We start from the raw sequence: 17,500 nt of genomic DNA on the forward strand, positions 1-17,500 counted from the left end.
ACCCCCCCCCTCCTGTCCCTCCCTTCCCTCACCCCCCTCACCCCCCCCTCTCCCTCTCCCTCACCCCCCTACTCACCCCCCCTCTCTCTCCCCCCCCTCTCCCTCCACTCCCCCCTCTCCCTCCGCCCCCCTCTCCCTTGCCCCCCCCTCCCCCCCTCACCCCCTCACCCCTCCCCCCCTCACCCCCTCCTCCTCCCCCTCCCCTCACCCCCCTCACCCCCTCCCACCCCCTCCTCCTCCCCTCACCCCCCTCACCCCCCTCCCCCCCCTCACCCCCTCCTCCTCCCCTCACCCCCCTCACCCCCCACCCCCCTCACCCCCTCCTCCTCCCCTCACCCCCCTCACCCCCCTCCCCCCCCTCACCCCCTCCTCCTCCCCTCACCCCCCTCACCCCCTCCTCCTCCCCTCACCCCCCTCACCCCCCTCTCTCCCTTCCCCCTCACACCCTCCTCCTCCTCCTCTCCTCGCCCCCTCCACTCCCTCACCCCCCCCCTCCTGTCCCCCCCTCACCCCCTCCCCTCTCACCCTATCTCTCCCCTCACCCCCCTGCTCACCCCCTCTCTCCCCTCCTCCTCTCACCCCCTCCTCCCCCCTCCTCCCCCCTCACCCCCCCTCACCCCCCCCCCCTCTCCCTCCCCCCCCTCTCTCTCCGCCCCCCCTCTCCCCCCCTCTCCCCCCCTCTCCCCCCCCTCCCCCCCCCCGCCCCCAGGCTGCACCGAGCGAGTCAGAGCTACGTGTTCCCCATCCACCTGACTGAGTCGCTACTGCCCAGCGCCGTCTTCTATGCCAGTGCCGTGCCGCTCGTCGCCTTCCTGGCCCTCGAGCGCCTCCTCATCCGCCCATACCTGCGGGCACAAGGCCAGCGGTCAGCGTGGGACTCGCACTGAGACTCACACAGTGTGTGAGAGTCGCAGTGTGTGAGACTCTCACACAGTGTGAGAGTCTCAGTGTGTGAGACTCACACACTGAGACTCACACAGTGTGAGAGAGTCGCAGTGTGTGAGACTCTCACACTGTGTGAGACTCACATACTGAGACTCACACAGTGTGAGAGTCTCACTGTGTGAGACTCACACACTGAGACTCACACAGTGTGAGTCTCTCACACTGTGTGAGTCTCAGTGTGTGAGACTCTCACACTGTGTGAGACTCACACAGTGAGAGACTCACTCACAGTGTGTGACACACACAGTGTGAGACTCACAGTGTGTGAGACTCACAGTGTGAGACTCACAGTGTGAGACTCACAGTGTGTGAGACTCACAGTGTGAGACTCACAGTGAGAGACTCACACAGTGTGAGACTCACAGTGTGAGACTCACAGTGAGAGACTCACAGTGAAAGACTCACAGTGTGAGACTCACAGTGTGTGAGACTCACAGTGTGAGACTCACAGTGAGAGACTCACACAGTGTGAGACTCACAGTGTGAGACTCACAGTGAGAGACTCACAGTGAAAGACTCACAGTGTGAGACTCACAGTGAGAGACTCACAGTGTGAGACTCACAGTGTGAGACTCAGTGTGAGACTCACAGTGTGAGACTCACAGTGTGAGACTCACAGTGTGTGTCTCACAGTGAGAAACTCACAGTGAGACTCACAGTGTTTGAGACTCACACAGTGTGTGACTCACACAGTGAGAGAATCACTCACAGTGTGTGAGACTCACACAGTGTGTGACTCACACAGTGAGGGAATCACTCACAGTGTGTGAGACTCACACAGTGTGAGACTCACACAGTGAGAGACTCACTCACAGTGTGTGACACACACAGTGTGAGACTCACAGTGTGTGAGACTCACACAGTGTGAGACTCACACAGTGAGAGACTCACAGTGAGACACAGTGTGAGACACACACAGTGTGAGACTCACACAGTGTGAGACTCACACAGTGTGTGAGAGTCGCAGTGTGTGAGACTCACACACTGTGAGTCTCACAGTGTGAGACTCACAGTGTGTGAGACTCACAGTGTGAGACTCACAGTGTGTGTGACTCACACAGTGAGAGAATCACTCACAGTGTGTGAGACTCACACAGTGTGAGACTCACACAGTGAGAGACTCACTCACAGTGTGTGACACACACAGTGTGAGACTCACAGTGTGTGAGACTCACACAGTGTGAGACTCACAGTGAGACACACACAGTGTGAGACTCACAGTGAGACACACAGTGTGAGACACACAGTGTGAGACTCACAGTGTGAGACTCACAGTGTGAGACTCACAGTGAGAGACTCACAGTGTGAGACTCACAGTGTGAGACTCAGTGTGAGACTCACAGTGTGAGACACACAGTGTGAGACACACAGTGTGAGACTCACAGTGAGAGACTCACAGTGTGAGACTCACAGCGAGAGACTCACAGTGAGACTCACAGCGAGAGACTCACAGCGTGAGACTCACTGTGTGAGAGACTCACACTGTGAGACTCACAGCGAGAGACTCACAGTGAGACTCACAGCGAGAGACTCACAGTGAGACTCACAGCGAGAGACGCACAGCGAGAGACTGTGTGTGAGACTCACAGTGTGAGACTCACAGCGAGAGACTCACAGTGAGACTCACAGCGAGAGACTCACAGTGAGCCTCACACACAGTGAGACTCACAGTGAGAGACTCACAGTGTGGTGAGTCCCACTGCAGGGACTCGCACGGAGCCTATCGTGAACCCTGCGTGATTAACACCAACACCGTACCCCCCCCCCCCCCGGCAGGGAGCTCGCGAAGAGGAGGGAGAACTCTGCGAGTAACACGGAGAAGAGCAAACTAGAAGCAGAGGCAGCAGTGAGACACACACACACATACACACACACACACACAGACACACACACACAGACACACACACACAGACACACACACACAGACACACACAGACACACACACACATACACACAGATACAGACACAGACACACACACAGACACACACACATACACACACAGACACACACACATACACACACACAGACACACACACAGACAGACACACACACACCCACACACACACCCACATACACACACCCACCCACCCACACCCACCCACACAGCCACCGTGAACCCCACCCACCCACACCCACCCACACAGCCACCGTGAACCCCACCAACCCACACCCACTCACACCCACACACACCCACCCACACCCACCCACACAGCCACCGTGAACCACACCCACCCACACACACCCACCCACCCACACAGCCACCGTGAACCCCACCCACCCACACCCACCCACACACACCCACCCAAACCCACCCACACAGCCACTGTGAACCCCACCCACCCACACCCACCCACACAGCCACTGTGAACCCCACCCACCCACACCCACCCACACAGCCACCGTGAACCCCACCAACCCACACCCACTCACACCCACACACACCCACCCACACCCACCCACACAGCCACCGTGAACCACACCCACCCACACACACCCACCCACCCACACAGCCACCGTGAACCCCACCCACCCACACCCACCCACACACACCCACCCAAACCCACCCACACAGCCACTGTGAACCCCACCCACCCACACCCACCCACACAGCCACTGTGAACCCCACCCACCCACACCCACCCACACAGCCACCGTGAACCCCACCCACCCACACCCACCCACACAGCCACCGTGAACCCCACCCACCCACACCCACCCACACAGCCACCGTGAACCCCACCCACCCACACCCACCCACACCCACCCACACGTCCACCGTGAACCCCACCCACCCACACCCACCCACACCCACCCACACAGCCACCGTGAACCCCACCCATCCACCCACACCCACCCACCCACACCCACCCACACAGCCACCATGAACCCCACCCACCCACCCACAGCCACCGTGAACCCCACCCACCCACCTACACCCACCCACCCACACCCACCCACACACACCCACCCACCCACACCCACCCACACAGCCACTGTGACCCCTCTCTCCAGGTGCGGTTGATGCAGGAGTCTGTGAAGAGAATCGTTGAGGCAGAGGAGGCAAAAATGGGTGAGTGTCATAGGGCTTGTCAACATCACCAACAGCCTCTTTTGCTGTGTGTATGGTAGTAATAATGGTGGTGGTACTGTGTGTATGGTAGTAATAATGGTGGTGGTGTGTGTATGGTAGTAATAATGGTGGTGGTGTGTGTATGGTAGTAATAATGGTGGTGGTGCTGTGTGTATGGTAGTAATAATGATGATGGTGCTGTATGTATGGTAGTAATAATGGTGTTGGTGCTGTGTGTATGGTAGTAATAATGGTGGTGGTGGTGGTACTGTGTGTATGGTAGTAATAATGGTGGTGGTGCTGTGTGTATGGTAGTAATAATGGTGGTGGTGTGTGTATGGTAGTAATAATGATGATGGTGCTGTATGTATGGTAGTAATAATGGTGTTGGTGCTGTGTGTATGGTAGTAATAATGGTGGTCGTGCTGTGTGTATGGTAGTAATAATGGTGGTGGTGCTGTGTGTATGGTAGTAATAATGGTGGTGGTGCTGTGTGTATGGTAGTAATAATGGTGGTGGTGCTGTGTGTATGGTAGTAATAATGGTGGTGGTACTGTGTGTATGGTAGTAATAATGGTGGTGGTGGTGTGTGTATGGTAGTAATAATGGTGGTGGTGTGTGTATGGTAGTAATAATGGTGGTGGTGTGTGTATGGTAGTAATAATGGTGGTGCTGTGTGTATGATAGTAATAATGGTGTTGGTGCTGTATGGTAGTAATAATGGTGTTGGTGCTGTGTGTATGGTAGTAATAATGGTGGTGGTGTGTGTATGGTAGTAATAATGGTGGTGGTGGTGTGTGTATGGTAGTAATAATGGTGGTGGTGTGTGTATGGTAGTAATAATGGTGGTGATGTGTGTATGGTAGTAATAATGGTGTTGGTGCTGTGTGTATGGTAGTAATAATAATGGTGGTGCTGTGTGTATGGTAGTAATAATGGTTGTGGTGGTGTATGTATGGTAGTAATAATGGTGGTGGTGGTGTGTGTATGGTAGTAATAATGGTGGTGGTGGTGTGTGTATGGTAGTAATAATGGTGGTGGTGTGTGTATGGTAGTAATAATGGTGGTGATGTGTGTATGGTAGTAATAATGGTGTTGGTGCTGTGTGTATGGTAGTAATAATAATGGTGGTGCTGTGTGTATGGTAGTAATAATGGTTGTGGTGGTGTATGTATGGTAGTAATAATAGTGGTGCTGTGTGTATGGTAGTAATAATGGTGGTGGTGGTGCTGTGTGTGTATGGTAGTAATAATGGTGGTGCTGTGTGTATGGTAGTAATAATGGTGGTGGTGCTGTATGTATGGTAGTAATAATGGTGGTGTTGGTTCTGTGTGTATGGTAGTAATAATGGTGGTGGTGCTGTGTGTATGGTAGTAATAATGGTGGTGCTGTGTGTATGGTAGTAATAATGGTGGTGGTGCTGTGTGTATGGTAGTAATAATGGTGGTGCTGTGTGTATGGTAGTAATAATGGTGGTGGTGCTGTATGTATGGTAGTAATAATGGTGGTGTTGGTTCTGTGTGTATGGTAGTAATAATGGTGGTGGTGCTGTGTGTATGGTAGTAATAATGGTGGTGCTGTGTGTATGATAGTAATAATGGTGGTGGTGCTGTGTGTATGGTAGTAATAATGGTGGTGGTGTGTGTATGGTAGTAATAATGGTGGTGTTGGTGGTGTGTGTATGGTAGTAATAATGATGATGGTGTGTGTATGGTAGTAATAATGGTGGTGGTGCTGTGTGTATGGTAGTAATAATGATGATGGTGCTGTGTGTATGGTAGTAATAATGGTGTTGGTGCTGTGTGTATGGTAGTAATAATGGTGGTGGTGTGTGTATGGTAGTAATAATGGTGGTGGTAGTGGTTCTGTGTGTATGGTAGTAATAATGGTGGTGGTTCTGTGTGTATGGTAGTAATAATGGTGTTGGTGCTGTGTGTATGGTAGTAATAATGGTGGTTGTGGTGTTGTGTGTATGGTAGTAATAATGGTTGTGGTGGTGGTGCTGTGTGTATGATAGTAATAATGGTGGTGGTGGTGTGTGTATGGTAGTAATAATGGTGGTGGTGGTGTGTGTATGGTAGTAATAATAATGGTTGTGGTTCTGTGTGTATGGTAGTAATAATGGTTGTGGTTCTGTGTGTATGGTAGTGATAATGGTGTTGGTGCTGTGTGTATGGTAGTAATAATGGTTGTGGTGGTGGTGTGTATGGTAGTAATAATGGTGGTGGTGCTGTGTGTATGGTAGTAATAATGGTGGTGGTACTGTGTGTATGGTAGTAATAATGGTGTTGGTGTGTGTATGGTAGTAATAATGGTGGTGGTGCTGTGTGTATGGTAGTAATAATGGTGGTGGTGGTGTGTGTATGGTAGTAATAATGGTGTTGGTGTGTGTATGGTAGTAATAATGATGATGGTGCTGTGTGTATGGTAGTAATAATGGTGTTGGTGTGTGTATGGTAGTAATAATGATGATGGTGCTGTGTGTATGGTAGTAATAATGGTGGTGGTGCTGTGTGTATGGTAGTAATAATGGTGGTGGTGCTGTGTGTACGGTAGTAATAATGGTGGTGGTGTGTGTATGATAGTAATAATGGTGGTGGTGGTTCTGTGTGTATGGTAGTAATAATGGTGGTGCTGTGTGTATGGTAGTAATAATGGTGGTGGTGGTGTGTGTATGGTAGTAATAATGGTGGTGGTGGTGTGTGTATGGTAGTAATAATGGTGGTGGTGGTGTGTATGGTAGTAATAATGGTGTTGGTGGTGTGTATGGTAGTAATAATGGTGTTGGTGGTGTGTGTATGGTAGTAATAATGGTGTTGGTGGTGTGTATGGTAGTAATAATGGTGTTGGTGGTGTGTGTATGGTAGTAATAATGGTGTTGGTGGTGTGTGTATAGTAGTAATAATGGTGGTGTTGGTGGTGTGTGTATGGTAGTAATAATGGTGGTGGTGGTGTGTGTATGGTAGTAATAATGGTGGTGTGTGTATGGTAGTAATAATGGTGGTTGTGGTGCTGTGTGTATGGTAGTAATAATGGTGGTGGTTCTGTGTGTGTATGGTAGTAATAATGGTGGTGGTGTGTGTATGGTAGTAATAATGGTGGTGGTGCTGTGTGTATGGTAGTAATAATGGTGGTGTGTGTATGGTAGTAATAATGGTGTTGGTGCTGTGTGTATGGTAGTAATAATGGTGGTGGTTCTGTGTGTATGGTAGTAATAATGGTGTTGGTGCTGTGTGTATGGTAGTAATAATGGTTGTGGTGGTGTGTGTATGGTAGTAATAATAGTGGTGTTGGTGCTGTGTGTATGGTAGTAATAATGGTGTTGGTGCTGTGTGTATGGTAGTAATAATGGTGGTGGTTCTGTGTGTATGGTAGTAATAATGGTGGTGTTGGTGGTGTGTGTATGGTAGTAATAATGGTGGTGGTGTTGGTGCTGTGTGTATGGTAGTAATAATGGTGGTGCTGTGTGTATGGTAGTAATAATGGTGGTGGTGCTGTGTGTATGATAGTAATAATGGTGGTGCTGGTGCTGTGTGTATGGTAGTAATAATAATGGTGTTGGTACTGTGTGTATGGTAGTAATAATAGTGGTACTGTGTGTATGGTAGTAATAATGGTGTTGGTGGTGTGTGTATGGTAGTAATAATGGTGGTGCTGTGTGTATGGTAGTAATAATGGTGGTGGTGTGTGTATGGTAGTAATAATGGTGGTGGTGCTGTGTGTATGGTAGTAATAATGGTGTTGGTGCTGTATGTATGGTAGTAATAATGGTGGTGGTGCTGTGTGTATGGTAGTAATAATGGTGGTGGTGGTGTGTATGATAGTAATAATGATGATGGTGCTGTGTGTATGGTAGTAATAATGGTGGTGGTGCTGTGTGTATGGTAGTAATAATGGTGGTGCTGTGTGTATGGTAGTAATAATGGTGTTGGTGCTGTGTGTATGGTAGTAATAATGGTTGTGGTGTGTGTATGGTAGTAATAATGGTGGTGGTGCTGTATGTATGGTAGTAATAATGGTGTTGGTGCTGTGTGTATGGTAGTAATAATGGTGGTGGTGGTGTGTGTATGGTAGTAATAATGGTGGTGGTGCTGTGTGTATGGTAGTAATAATGGTGGTGGTGCTGTGTGTATGGTAGTAATAATGGTGGTGCTGTGTGTATGGTAGTAATAATAATGGTGGTGCTGTGTGTATGGTAGTAATAATGGTTGTGGTTCTGTGTGTATGGTAGTAATAATGGTGGTGCTGTGTGTATGGTAGTAATAATGGTTGTGGTGCTGTGTGTATGGTAGTAATAATGGTTGTGGTGCTGTGTGTATGGTAGTAATAATGGTTGTGGTGTGTGTATGGTAGTAATAATGGTGGTGGTGCTGTGTGTATGGTAGTAATAATGGTGGTGCTGTGTGTATGGTAGTAATAATGGTGGTGGTGTGTGTATGCTAGTAATAATGGTGGTGGTGCTGTGTGTATGGTAGTAATAATGGTGGTGGTGCTGTGTGTATGTGTATGATATTAATAATGGTGGTGGTGTGTGTATGGTAGTAATAATGGTGGTGGTGCTGTGTGTATGGTAGTAATAATGGTGGTGGTGCTGTGTGTATGGTAGTAATAATGGTGGTGGTGGTGTGTGTATGGTAGTAATAATGGTTGTGGTGTGTGTGTATGGTAGTAATAATGGTTGTGGTGTGTGTATGGTAGTAATAATGGTGGTGGTGCTGTGTGTACGGTAGTAATAATGGTGGTGGTGTGTGTATGATAGTAATAATGATGATGGTGGTGTGTGTATGGTAGTAATAATGGTGGTGGTGTGTGTATGGTAGTAATAATGGTGTTGGTGCTGTGTGTATGGTAGTAATAATGGTGGTACTGTGTGTATGGTAGTAATAATGGTGGTGGTGGTGTGTGTATGGTAGTAATAATGGTGGTGGTGTGTGTATGGTAGTAATAATGGTGGTGGTGCTGTGTGTATGGTAGTAATAATGGTGGTGGTGGTGTGTGTATGGTAGTAATAATGGTGGTGGTGGTGTGTGTATGGTAGTAATAATGGTGGTGCTGTGTGTATGGTAGTAATAATGGTGGTGGTGCTGTGTGTATGGTAGTAATAATGGTGGTGGTGGTGTGTGTATGGTAGTAATAATGGTGGTGGTGTGTGTATGGTAGTAATAATGGTGGTGCTGTTTGTATGGTAGTAATAATGGTGGTGTTGGTGCTGTGTGTATGGTAGTAATAATGGTGGTGTTGGTGGTGCTGTGTGTATGGTAGTAATAATGATGATGGTGCTGTGTGTATGGTAGTAATAATGGTGGTTGTGGTGCTGTGTGTATGGTGGTGGTGGTGGTGGTGCTGTCTGTATGGTGATGATGGTGGTGGTTGTGGTGGTGGTGGTACTGTGTGTATGGTAATGATGATGATGGTGGTGCTGTGTGTATGGTAATGGTAATAATGGTAATGATGATGGTGATGGTGGTGGTGCTGTGTGTATGGTAATGGTAATAATGGTAATGATGATGGTGATGGTGGTGGTGCTGTGTGTATGGTAATGATGATGGTGGTGGTGCTGTGTGTAATGATGATGATGATGGTGGTGGTGGTGGTACAGGCCTGGTCATTATCCACGCCTGGTACGGCCGGCTCATCACTGATGCGAGCGGCCGTGGGGAGCGTCCCCACGTTATCGACGTCACGACCCCCCTGCAGTGCCTCGTCAGAGACTCCAAGCTCATCCTCACTGACGCACGCAAGGTAGGCGGGGGGGGGCTACGTGCGTACCTCTGTGGGTGTGTGTACCTGTGTGTACGTGTGTGTACGTGTGTACCTGTGTGTGTGTGTCTGTGGGTGTGTGTGTACCTGTGTGTGTGTCTGTGTGTACCACTGTGGGTGTGTGTACCTGTGTGTGTGTGTGTGTACCTGTGTGTGTGTGTGTCTGTGTGTACCTGTGTGTGTGTACCACTGTGTGTGTGTGTACCTGTGTGTGTGTGTACCTGTGTGTGTGTACCTGTGTGTGTGTACCTGTGTGTGTGTGTGTACCTGTGTGTACCTGTGTGTGTGTGTCTGTGTGTGTGTGTGTGTGTCTGTGTGTGTGTGTACCTGTGTGTACCTGTGTGTGTGTGTCTGTGTGTGTCTGTGTGTGTGTGTACCTGTGTGTACCTGTGTGTGTGTGTCTGTGTGTGTGTGTGTGTACCTGTGTGTGTGTGTGTGTACCTGTGTGTACCTGTGTGTGTGTGTCTGTGTGTGTGTGTGTGTACCTGTGTGTGTGTGTGTGTACCTGTGTGTGTGTACCTGTGTGTACCTGTGTGTGTGTGTCTGTGTGTGTGTGTGTGTACCTGTGTGTGTGTGTGTGTGTATCTCTGTGGGTGTGTGTACCTGTGTGTGTGTCTGTGTGTACCTCTGTGGGTGTGTGTACCTGTGTGTGTGTGTGTACGTGTGTACGTGTGTACCTGTGTGTGTGTCTGTGTGTACCTGTGTGTGTGTGTACCTGTGTGTGTGTCTGTGTGTACCTCTGTGGGTGTGTGTACCTGTGTGTGTTTCTGTGTGTACCTCTGTGGGTGTGTGTACCTGTGTGTGTGTCTGTGTGTACCTGTGTGTGTGTCTGTGTGTACCTGTGTGTGTGTGTACCTGTGTGTGTGTCTGTGTGTACCTGTGTGTGTGTGTACCTGTGTGTGTGTCTGTGTGTACCTGTGTGTGTGTGTGTACCTGTGTGTGTGTCTGTGTGTACCACTGTGTGTGTACCTGTGTGTGTGTCTGTGTGTACCACTGTGTGTGTGTGTACCTGTGTGTGTGTCTGTGTGTACCTGTGTACCTGTGTGTGTGTGCGTACCTGTGTGGGTGTGTCTGTGTGTGTCTGTGTGTACGTGCGTACCTCTGTGTGTGTGTGTGTACCTGTGTGTGGGTATGTGTACCCGTGTGTGTGTCTGTGTGTACCTGTGTGTGTGTGTCTGTGTCTGTGTGTACGTGCGTACCTCTGTGGGTGTGTGTACCTGTGTGTGTGTACCTGTGTGTGTGTGTGCGTACGTGTGTACCTCTGTGGGTGTGTGTACCTGTGTGTGTGTACCTCTGTGGGTGTGTGTACCTGTGTGTGTACCTGTGTGTGTGTGTGTGTACCTGTGTGTGTGTGCGTACGTGTGTACCTCTGTGGGTGTGTGTACCTGTGTGTGTGTGTGCGTACCTCTGTGGGTGTGTGTACCTGTGTGTGTGTCTGTGTACGTGCGTACCTCTGTGGGGGTGTGTACGTGTGTGTACGCGTGTGTCTGTGTGTACGTGTGTACCTCTGTGGTGGTGTGTACCTGTGTGTGTCTGTGTGTACGTGTATACCTCTGTGTGTGTGTCTACCTGTGTGTGTCACTGTGTGTGTGTGTCACTGTGTGTGTGTGTCACTGTATGTGTCACTGTGTGTGTGTCACTGTGTGTGTGTGTCACTGTGTGTGTCACTGTGTGTGTCACTGTGTGTGTGTGTGTCACTGTGTGTGTGTCACTGTATGTGTGTGTGTCACTGTGTGTGTGTGTCACTGTGTATGTGTCACTGTGTGTGTGTCACTGTGTGTGTGTGTCACTGTGTCACTGTGTGTGTCACTGTGTGTGTGTGTGTGTCACTGTGTGTGTGTGTCACTGTGTGTGTGTCACTGTGTGTGTGTGTCACTGTGTGTGTGTGTCACTGTGTGTGTGTCACTGTGTGTGTGTGTCACTGTGTGTGTCACTGTGTGTGTGTCACTGTGTGTGTGTGTGTCACTGTGTGTGTAGGCGGGGCTGCCCGGGTTCTACGACCCGTGTGTGGGTGAGGAGAAGGCGTTGAAGGTTCTCTACCAGTTCCGTGGCGCGCTGCACCAGGTCACCGTCCCCGACACCGAGTCACTGCGGATCCCCAAGCAGTGTGAGTACCCACGGGCACACAGTGACACACACACAGTGACACACACACACACACACAGTGACACACACACACACACACAGTGACACACAGTGACACACACACACAGTGACACACACACACAGTGACACACACACACAGTGACACACACACACAGTGACACACACACACACACACAGTGACACACACACAGTGACACACACAGTGACACACACACACAGTGACACACACACAGTGACACACACACACACAGTGACACACACACACAGTGACACACACACACAGTGACACACACACAGTGACACACACACACAGTGACACACACACACACACAGTGACACACACACAGTGACACACACAGTGACACACACACACAGTGACACACACACAGTGACACACACACACACAGTGACACACACACACAGTGACACACACACACAGTGACACACACACACAGTGACACACACACACACACAGTGACACACATACACACAGTAACACACACACACACAGTGACACACACATGACACACACACACACACACAGTGACACACACACACACACAGTGTACACACACGCACACAGTGACACACACACAGTGACACACACACAGTGACACACAACAACAACCGCCATTCGCCACTAAGTGGCGGTGACGTCACCACGACGCTTGTGCCAGGCTATGTGCACCCTGAGGCCACGTGAAGTGTCGAACGCCCGCTGGCAGGAGGTCACGGGGCAGACCCAGGTGCCACGGGTCGACTGACTGAGATGACTGGCTGATGCACCACCTGTGCCCCCTACTGTGCCAACCTGCTATGCTTTAGCCACCCGGCGCTCCGCTCGTTGTTGTGAGCGTCGCTCCTCCGCCCTCTGTTGTTGTTGGAGGGCGACTGCCTCCAACTGCCCAGCAGCATCCTTCACGAGCCTCCTCCACAGAGGCCGATCTTGACACCGCTGGTACCAGTCATCGGCAAGTCCACTCAGCTCCACGTCCTCCTGTACCACATCACTCCATCTCTTCTCTAGCCCGTGCCGCGCCCGCTTAGCCCCCTCAATCCGGCCGAACAAAAGCTGTTTCGGCATGCGGTGGCTGGGCATGCGGGCTACATGACCCAGCCATCGCAGCCTTGCCTGCCGGAGGAGCTCACCGATGGGACCTTGCCCAGATCTTTCAAGGATTTGTGAGCTCCTCACACAATCCAGTCTGGTTAAACCCAGGATGGATCGTAGGCAGGCCAGCCTAAATGTTTCTAACCGGCGAAGATGTTCCTGCACCTAGCCTGGCACAACAGTCAACCCATAGCACCTGCTGGGTCTGTCACGTGACCTCCTCCTCCTGCACCTAGCCTGGCACAGCAGTCAACCCATGGCACCTGCTGGGTCTGTCCCGTGACCTCCTCCTGCACCTAGCCTGGCACAGCAGTCAACCCATGGCACCTGCAGGGTCTGTCACGTGACCTCCTTCCGCCAGCGACAGGCCTTTGACACTTCACGTGGTAGCCTCGAAGTGCACCTAGCCTGGCACAGGCGCTGTTTGTGACGTCACCGCCACTTACTGGCAAATGGCGGTTGTTGTCACTGTGTGTCACTGTGTGTGTGTTTCACTGTGTGTCACTGTGTGTCACTGCGTGTGTGTCACTGTGTGTGTGTCACTGTGTGTGTCACTGTGTGTCACTCTGTGTGCCACTGTGTTTCACGGTGTGTGTGTCACTGTGTGTCACTGTGTGTGTGTCACTGTGTGTGTCACTGTGTGTGTGTCACTGTGTGTGTGTGTCACTGTGTGTCACTCTGTGTGCCACTGTGTTTCACGGTGTGTGTGTCACTGTGTGTCACTGTGTGTGTGTCACTGTGTGTGTCACTGTGTGTGTCACTGTGTGTCACTGTGTGTTTCACTGTTAGAGTGAGTGAATGAGTGGGTGAGTGAGTGGGTGAGTGAGTGGGTGAGTGAGTGGGTGAGTGGTAGAGTGAGTGAGTGGGTGGGTGAGTGGGTGAGTGGCTGAGTGAGTGAGTGACTAAGTGAGTGAGTGACTGAGTGGGTGAGTGAGTGGGTGAATGTGAGTGAGTGAGTGGGTGAATGTGAGTGAGTGGGTGAGTCAGTGAGTAGGTGAGTGAGTGAGTGAGTAGTGGAGTGGGTGAGTGGTATAGTGAGTGGGTGAGTGAGTGGGTGAGTGAGTGGGTGGGTGAGTTAGTGAGTGAGTGGGTGAGTTAGTGAGTGAGTGGGTGAGTGAGTGGGTGGGTGAGTTAGTGAGTGGGTGAGTGAGTGGGTGAGTGGGTTAGTGGGTGAGTGGGTGAGTGAGTGACTGAGTGAGTGAGTGACTGAGTGAGTGAGTGGGTGAGTGGGTGGGTGAGTGAGTGAGTGAGTGGGTGGGTGAGTGGGTGAGTGAGTGAGTGACTGAGTGAGTGGGTGGGTGAGTGCGTGGTAGAGTGAGTGGGTGAATGGTAGTGAGTGAGTGAGTGGCTGAGTGAATGTGCTGTGTCTGGAGAGACAAAGGCGGCCGGGCGTGGTGGTGCTAGCCACCCACCACCACCTCTGTGTGTACCACAGTGCCAACCTTCATTGGCAGTGCTACTCGCTGCTCACAGCACTTGCCCCTACTGGTTGCTGAGGCTACCTGGGGGATCTTTGTCTGTGTCGCCCTTCCAGCTCACCGCTTCGAGGAAAACTGAGGGTGGACTGGAGCACGATTCCACTTGGCAACATCAACAACATCAACATCATCAACAACATCATCAACAACATCAACATCATCAACAACATCAACAACATCATCAACATCATCAACAACATCAATATCATTAACATCATCAATATCATTAACATCAACATCATCAATATCATTAACAACATCAACATCATCAACATCATCAATATCATCAATATCATTAACAACATCAACATCATCACTATCATCAATATCGTTAACAACATCAACATCATCAACATCAACAACATCATCAACAACATCAACAACATCAATATCATTAACATCATCAATATCATTAACATCATCAATATCATTAACAACATCATCAACATCAACAACATCATCAACAACATCATCAACAACATCATCAACAACATCATCAACAACATCAACATCATCAACAACATCAATATCATTAACATCAACATCAATATCATTAACATCAACAACATCAATATCATCAATATCATTAACAACATCAACAACATCAACAACATCATCAACAACATCAATATCAACATCATTAACAACATCCACAACATCATAAATATCATTAACATCAACAGCATCATCAACATCAACAATATCAACATCATCAATATCATTAACAACATCAACATCATCAACACCATAAACAATATCAACATCAACAACAACATCATCATCATCAACAACATCAACAATATCAACATCATCAACAACATCATCAACATAATCAATATCATTAACAACAACATAATCAATATCATTAACAACATCAACAACATCATCAACAACATCAACATCATCAATATCAACATCATTAACAACATCCACAACATCATCAATATCATTAACATCAACAGCATCATCAACATCAACAATATCAACATCATCAATATCATTAACAACAACATCAACACCATAAACAATATCAACATCAACAACAACATCATCATCAACAACATCAACATCATCAACACCATAAACAATATCAACATCATCAATATCATCAACATCAACAACATCAACATCATCATCAACAACATCATCAACAACATCATCATCAACAACATCATCAACAATAACATCAACAACATCATCAACAACATCATCAACAACATCATCATCAACAACATCATCAACAACATCAACAACAACATCATCAACAACAACATCATCATCAATATCATCAACAACATCTCCACCATCTCTGTAACGCCATCTAATAAAGCGTAACACAAAGTGAAAGTGCTCAACGAGGTGAACACGTGCACGGTGTAGAGACGTCACCACCACCATCACCGCATTTACCACGGTGGTGGTGATGGTGATTACACTGGAGTGACGTCATGCCACCCGGGCGACTCCACGTGCGGTCAGGCAGCAAGGGATTGGAATGGTGGCGTCATTGCAGGTCAATCTAAGGATCGGAGTGGGATGGTGCTGTGCAGTGACGTCATGCGTCACTTTAAGGGTCGGAGCGTGGTGCTGTGTGGAGTAAGGTCACGCCTCATGTCCATATAAGGATCGGAGTGGGATGGTGCTATGCAGTGACGTCATGCGTCACTAAGGGTCGGAGCGTGGTGCTGTGTGGAGTGAGGTCATGCCTCATGTCCATATAAGGATCGGAGTGGGATGGTGCTATGGAGTGACGTCATGTATCATTACTATATAAGGGTCGGATGGGTGTAATTGAATGAGGTCACCCCTCATGTCCATATAAGGATCGGAGTGGGATGGTACTATAGAGTGACGTCATGTCGCCCCGGGTGGGTGCACGAGTTGTGAAGGAACTAACCGGTGACGTCACGCCATTGTCCGTACTTAGGCGTTGAGGGCGTGCGATTGCGATGACGTCATTTCTCCATCGTGGGCAATCACTATGACGTCACTGCACGCGCGACCTCCGGTCCCGCCACCCTCCCACCACTTCGTTAACAACAACGACGTCATTCCCCCTCACATCGTATTCAGTCGCTATGACGTCACTGCACGCGCGACCTCGGTCCCTACGACCCCCATCTCCGTTAACAACGATGACGTCATGTCGTGTTCTGTCGCTAGACGTCACCGGCCTGACGACCCCATCTCCGTCAACCACAACAAAGACGTCATTTCTCATCGTCTCCAGTTGTTGTGACGTCACCGACCCTATGACCCCCACCTCCCTCAACAACAATGACGTCATTTCCCCCTCACATCGCAACAAGTCGCTACGACGTCACCGGAAAACCACGACCCCCCTTCTCCCTGAACAACAATGACGTCATTTCCCCCCTCTCACATCGCAACAAGTCGCTACGACATCACCGGACCCCACGACCCCCATCTCCCTCAACAACAATGACGTCTTTCCCCCCCCCCCCCCTCAACATCGCAACAAGTCGCTACGACGTCACCGGAAAACCACGACCCCCCCTTCTCCCTCAACAACAATGACGTCATTTCCGTGTTCAGTGGCTATGACGTCACCGGCCCCCACGACCCCCCCCATCTCCCTCAACAACAATTACGTCAATTCCGTGTTCGGCGGCTATGGCGTCACCGGCTCCACGACCCCATCGCCCTCAACAACAATGACGTCATTTCCGTCATTCAGTGGCTATGACATCACCGGCCCCACGACCCCCATCTCCCTCAACAACAACAACCACCACCACGACCACCACGACGACGAGTATGGCGTCTGTCGAGGCAGAGGAGGAGGATGAGGATGAGGAGGAGGCGGCGAGGAGGAGGAGGAGGCAGGGGAGTCCGGGGCGGGTGACTGAGTCGAGCGACTACGCGCGCAGTATCGAGCTGCCTCCTCACGAAGTGTTTCGCAACCTGGGCAGCGCGAAACGCTTCGCCATTGACATCGGTGAGGGCCGTCGCCTCGCTGTCTGTCTCGCTGTGTGTCTGTCTGTGTGTGTCTGTCTCTGTCTGTGTGT

The 17,500-nt window shown here is 50.0% G+C and overlaps 2 protein-coding genes across 3 annotated transcripts in view; both read left to right on the plus strand.

Annotated features, from left to right (window-relative positions):
* The window catches only part of LOC116938043 (dnaJ homolog subfamily C member 11), a 54,763-nt gene extending 38,945 nt beyond the window's left edge, over positions 1-15,818 (plus strand). For both annotated transcript variants that reach the window (XM_076056416.1, XM_076056415.1), the window contains exons 11-16: positions 710-865; positions 2,722-2,791; positions 3,959-4,016; positions 9,616-9,758; positions 11,754-11,883; positions 14,528-15,818. In XM_076056416.1, the coding sequence (XP_075912531.1) occupies positions 710-865; positions 2,722-2,791; positions 3,959-4,016; positions 9,616-9,758; positions 11,754-11,883; positions 14,528-14,550 (580 nt within the window). In that variant the 3' untranslated portion in view covers positions 14,551-15,818. The remainder of the gene's footprint in view (positions 1-709; positions 866-2,721; positions 2,792-3,958; positions 4,017-9,615; positions 9,759-11,753; positions 11,884-14,527) is intronic.
* Positions 15,819-17,150: 1,332 nt separating this feature from the next.
* PANK4 (pantothenate kinase 4 (inactive)) overlaps positions 17,151-17,500 on the plus strand; it is a 99,201-nt gene continuing 98,851 nt past the window's right edge. Inside the window, exon 1 of the mRNA XM_076056419.1 lies at positions 17,151-17,430. Coding sequence (XP_075912534.1) covers positions 17,175-17,430 — 256 coding nt within the window. The 5' untranslated portion in view covers positions 17,151-17,174. The remainder of the gene's footprint in view (positions 17,431-17,500) is intronic.

Source organism: Petromyzon marinus, chromosome 75, assembly GCF_048934315.1.
Source record: "Petromyzon marinus isolate PM22_M1 ecotype Great Lakes invasive population chromosome 75, UKy_Petmar_22M1.pri1.0, whole genome shotgun sequence".
NCBI classification, from domain to species: domain Eukaryota; kingdom Metazoa; phylum Chordata; class Hyperoartia; order Petromyzontiformes; family Petromyzontidae; genus Petromyzon; species Petromyzon marinus.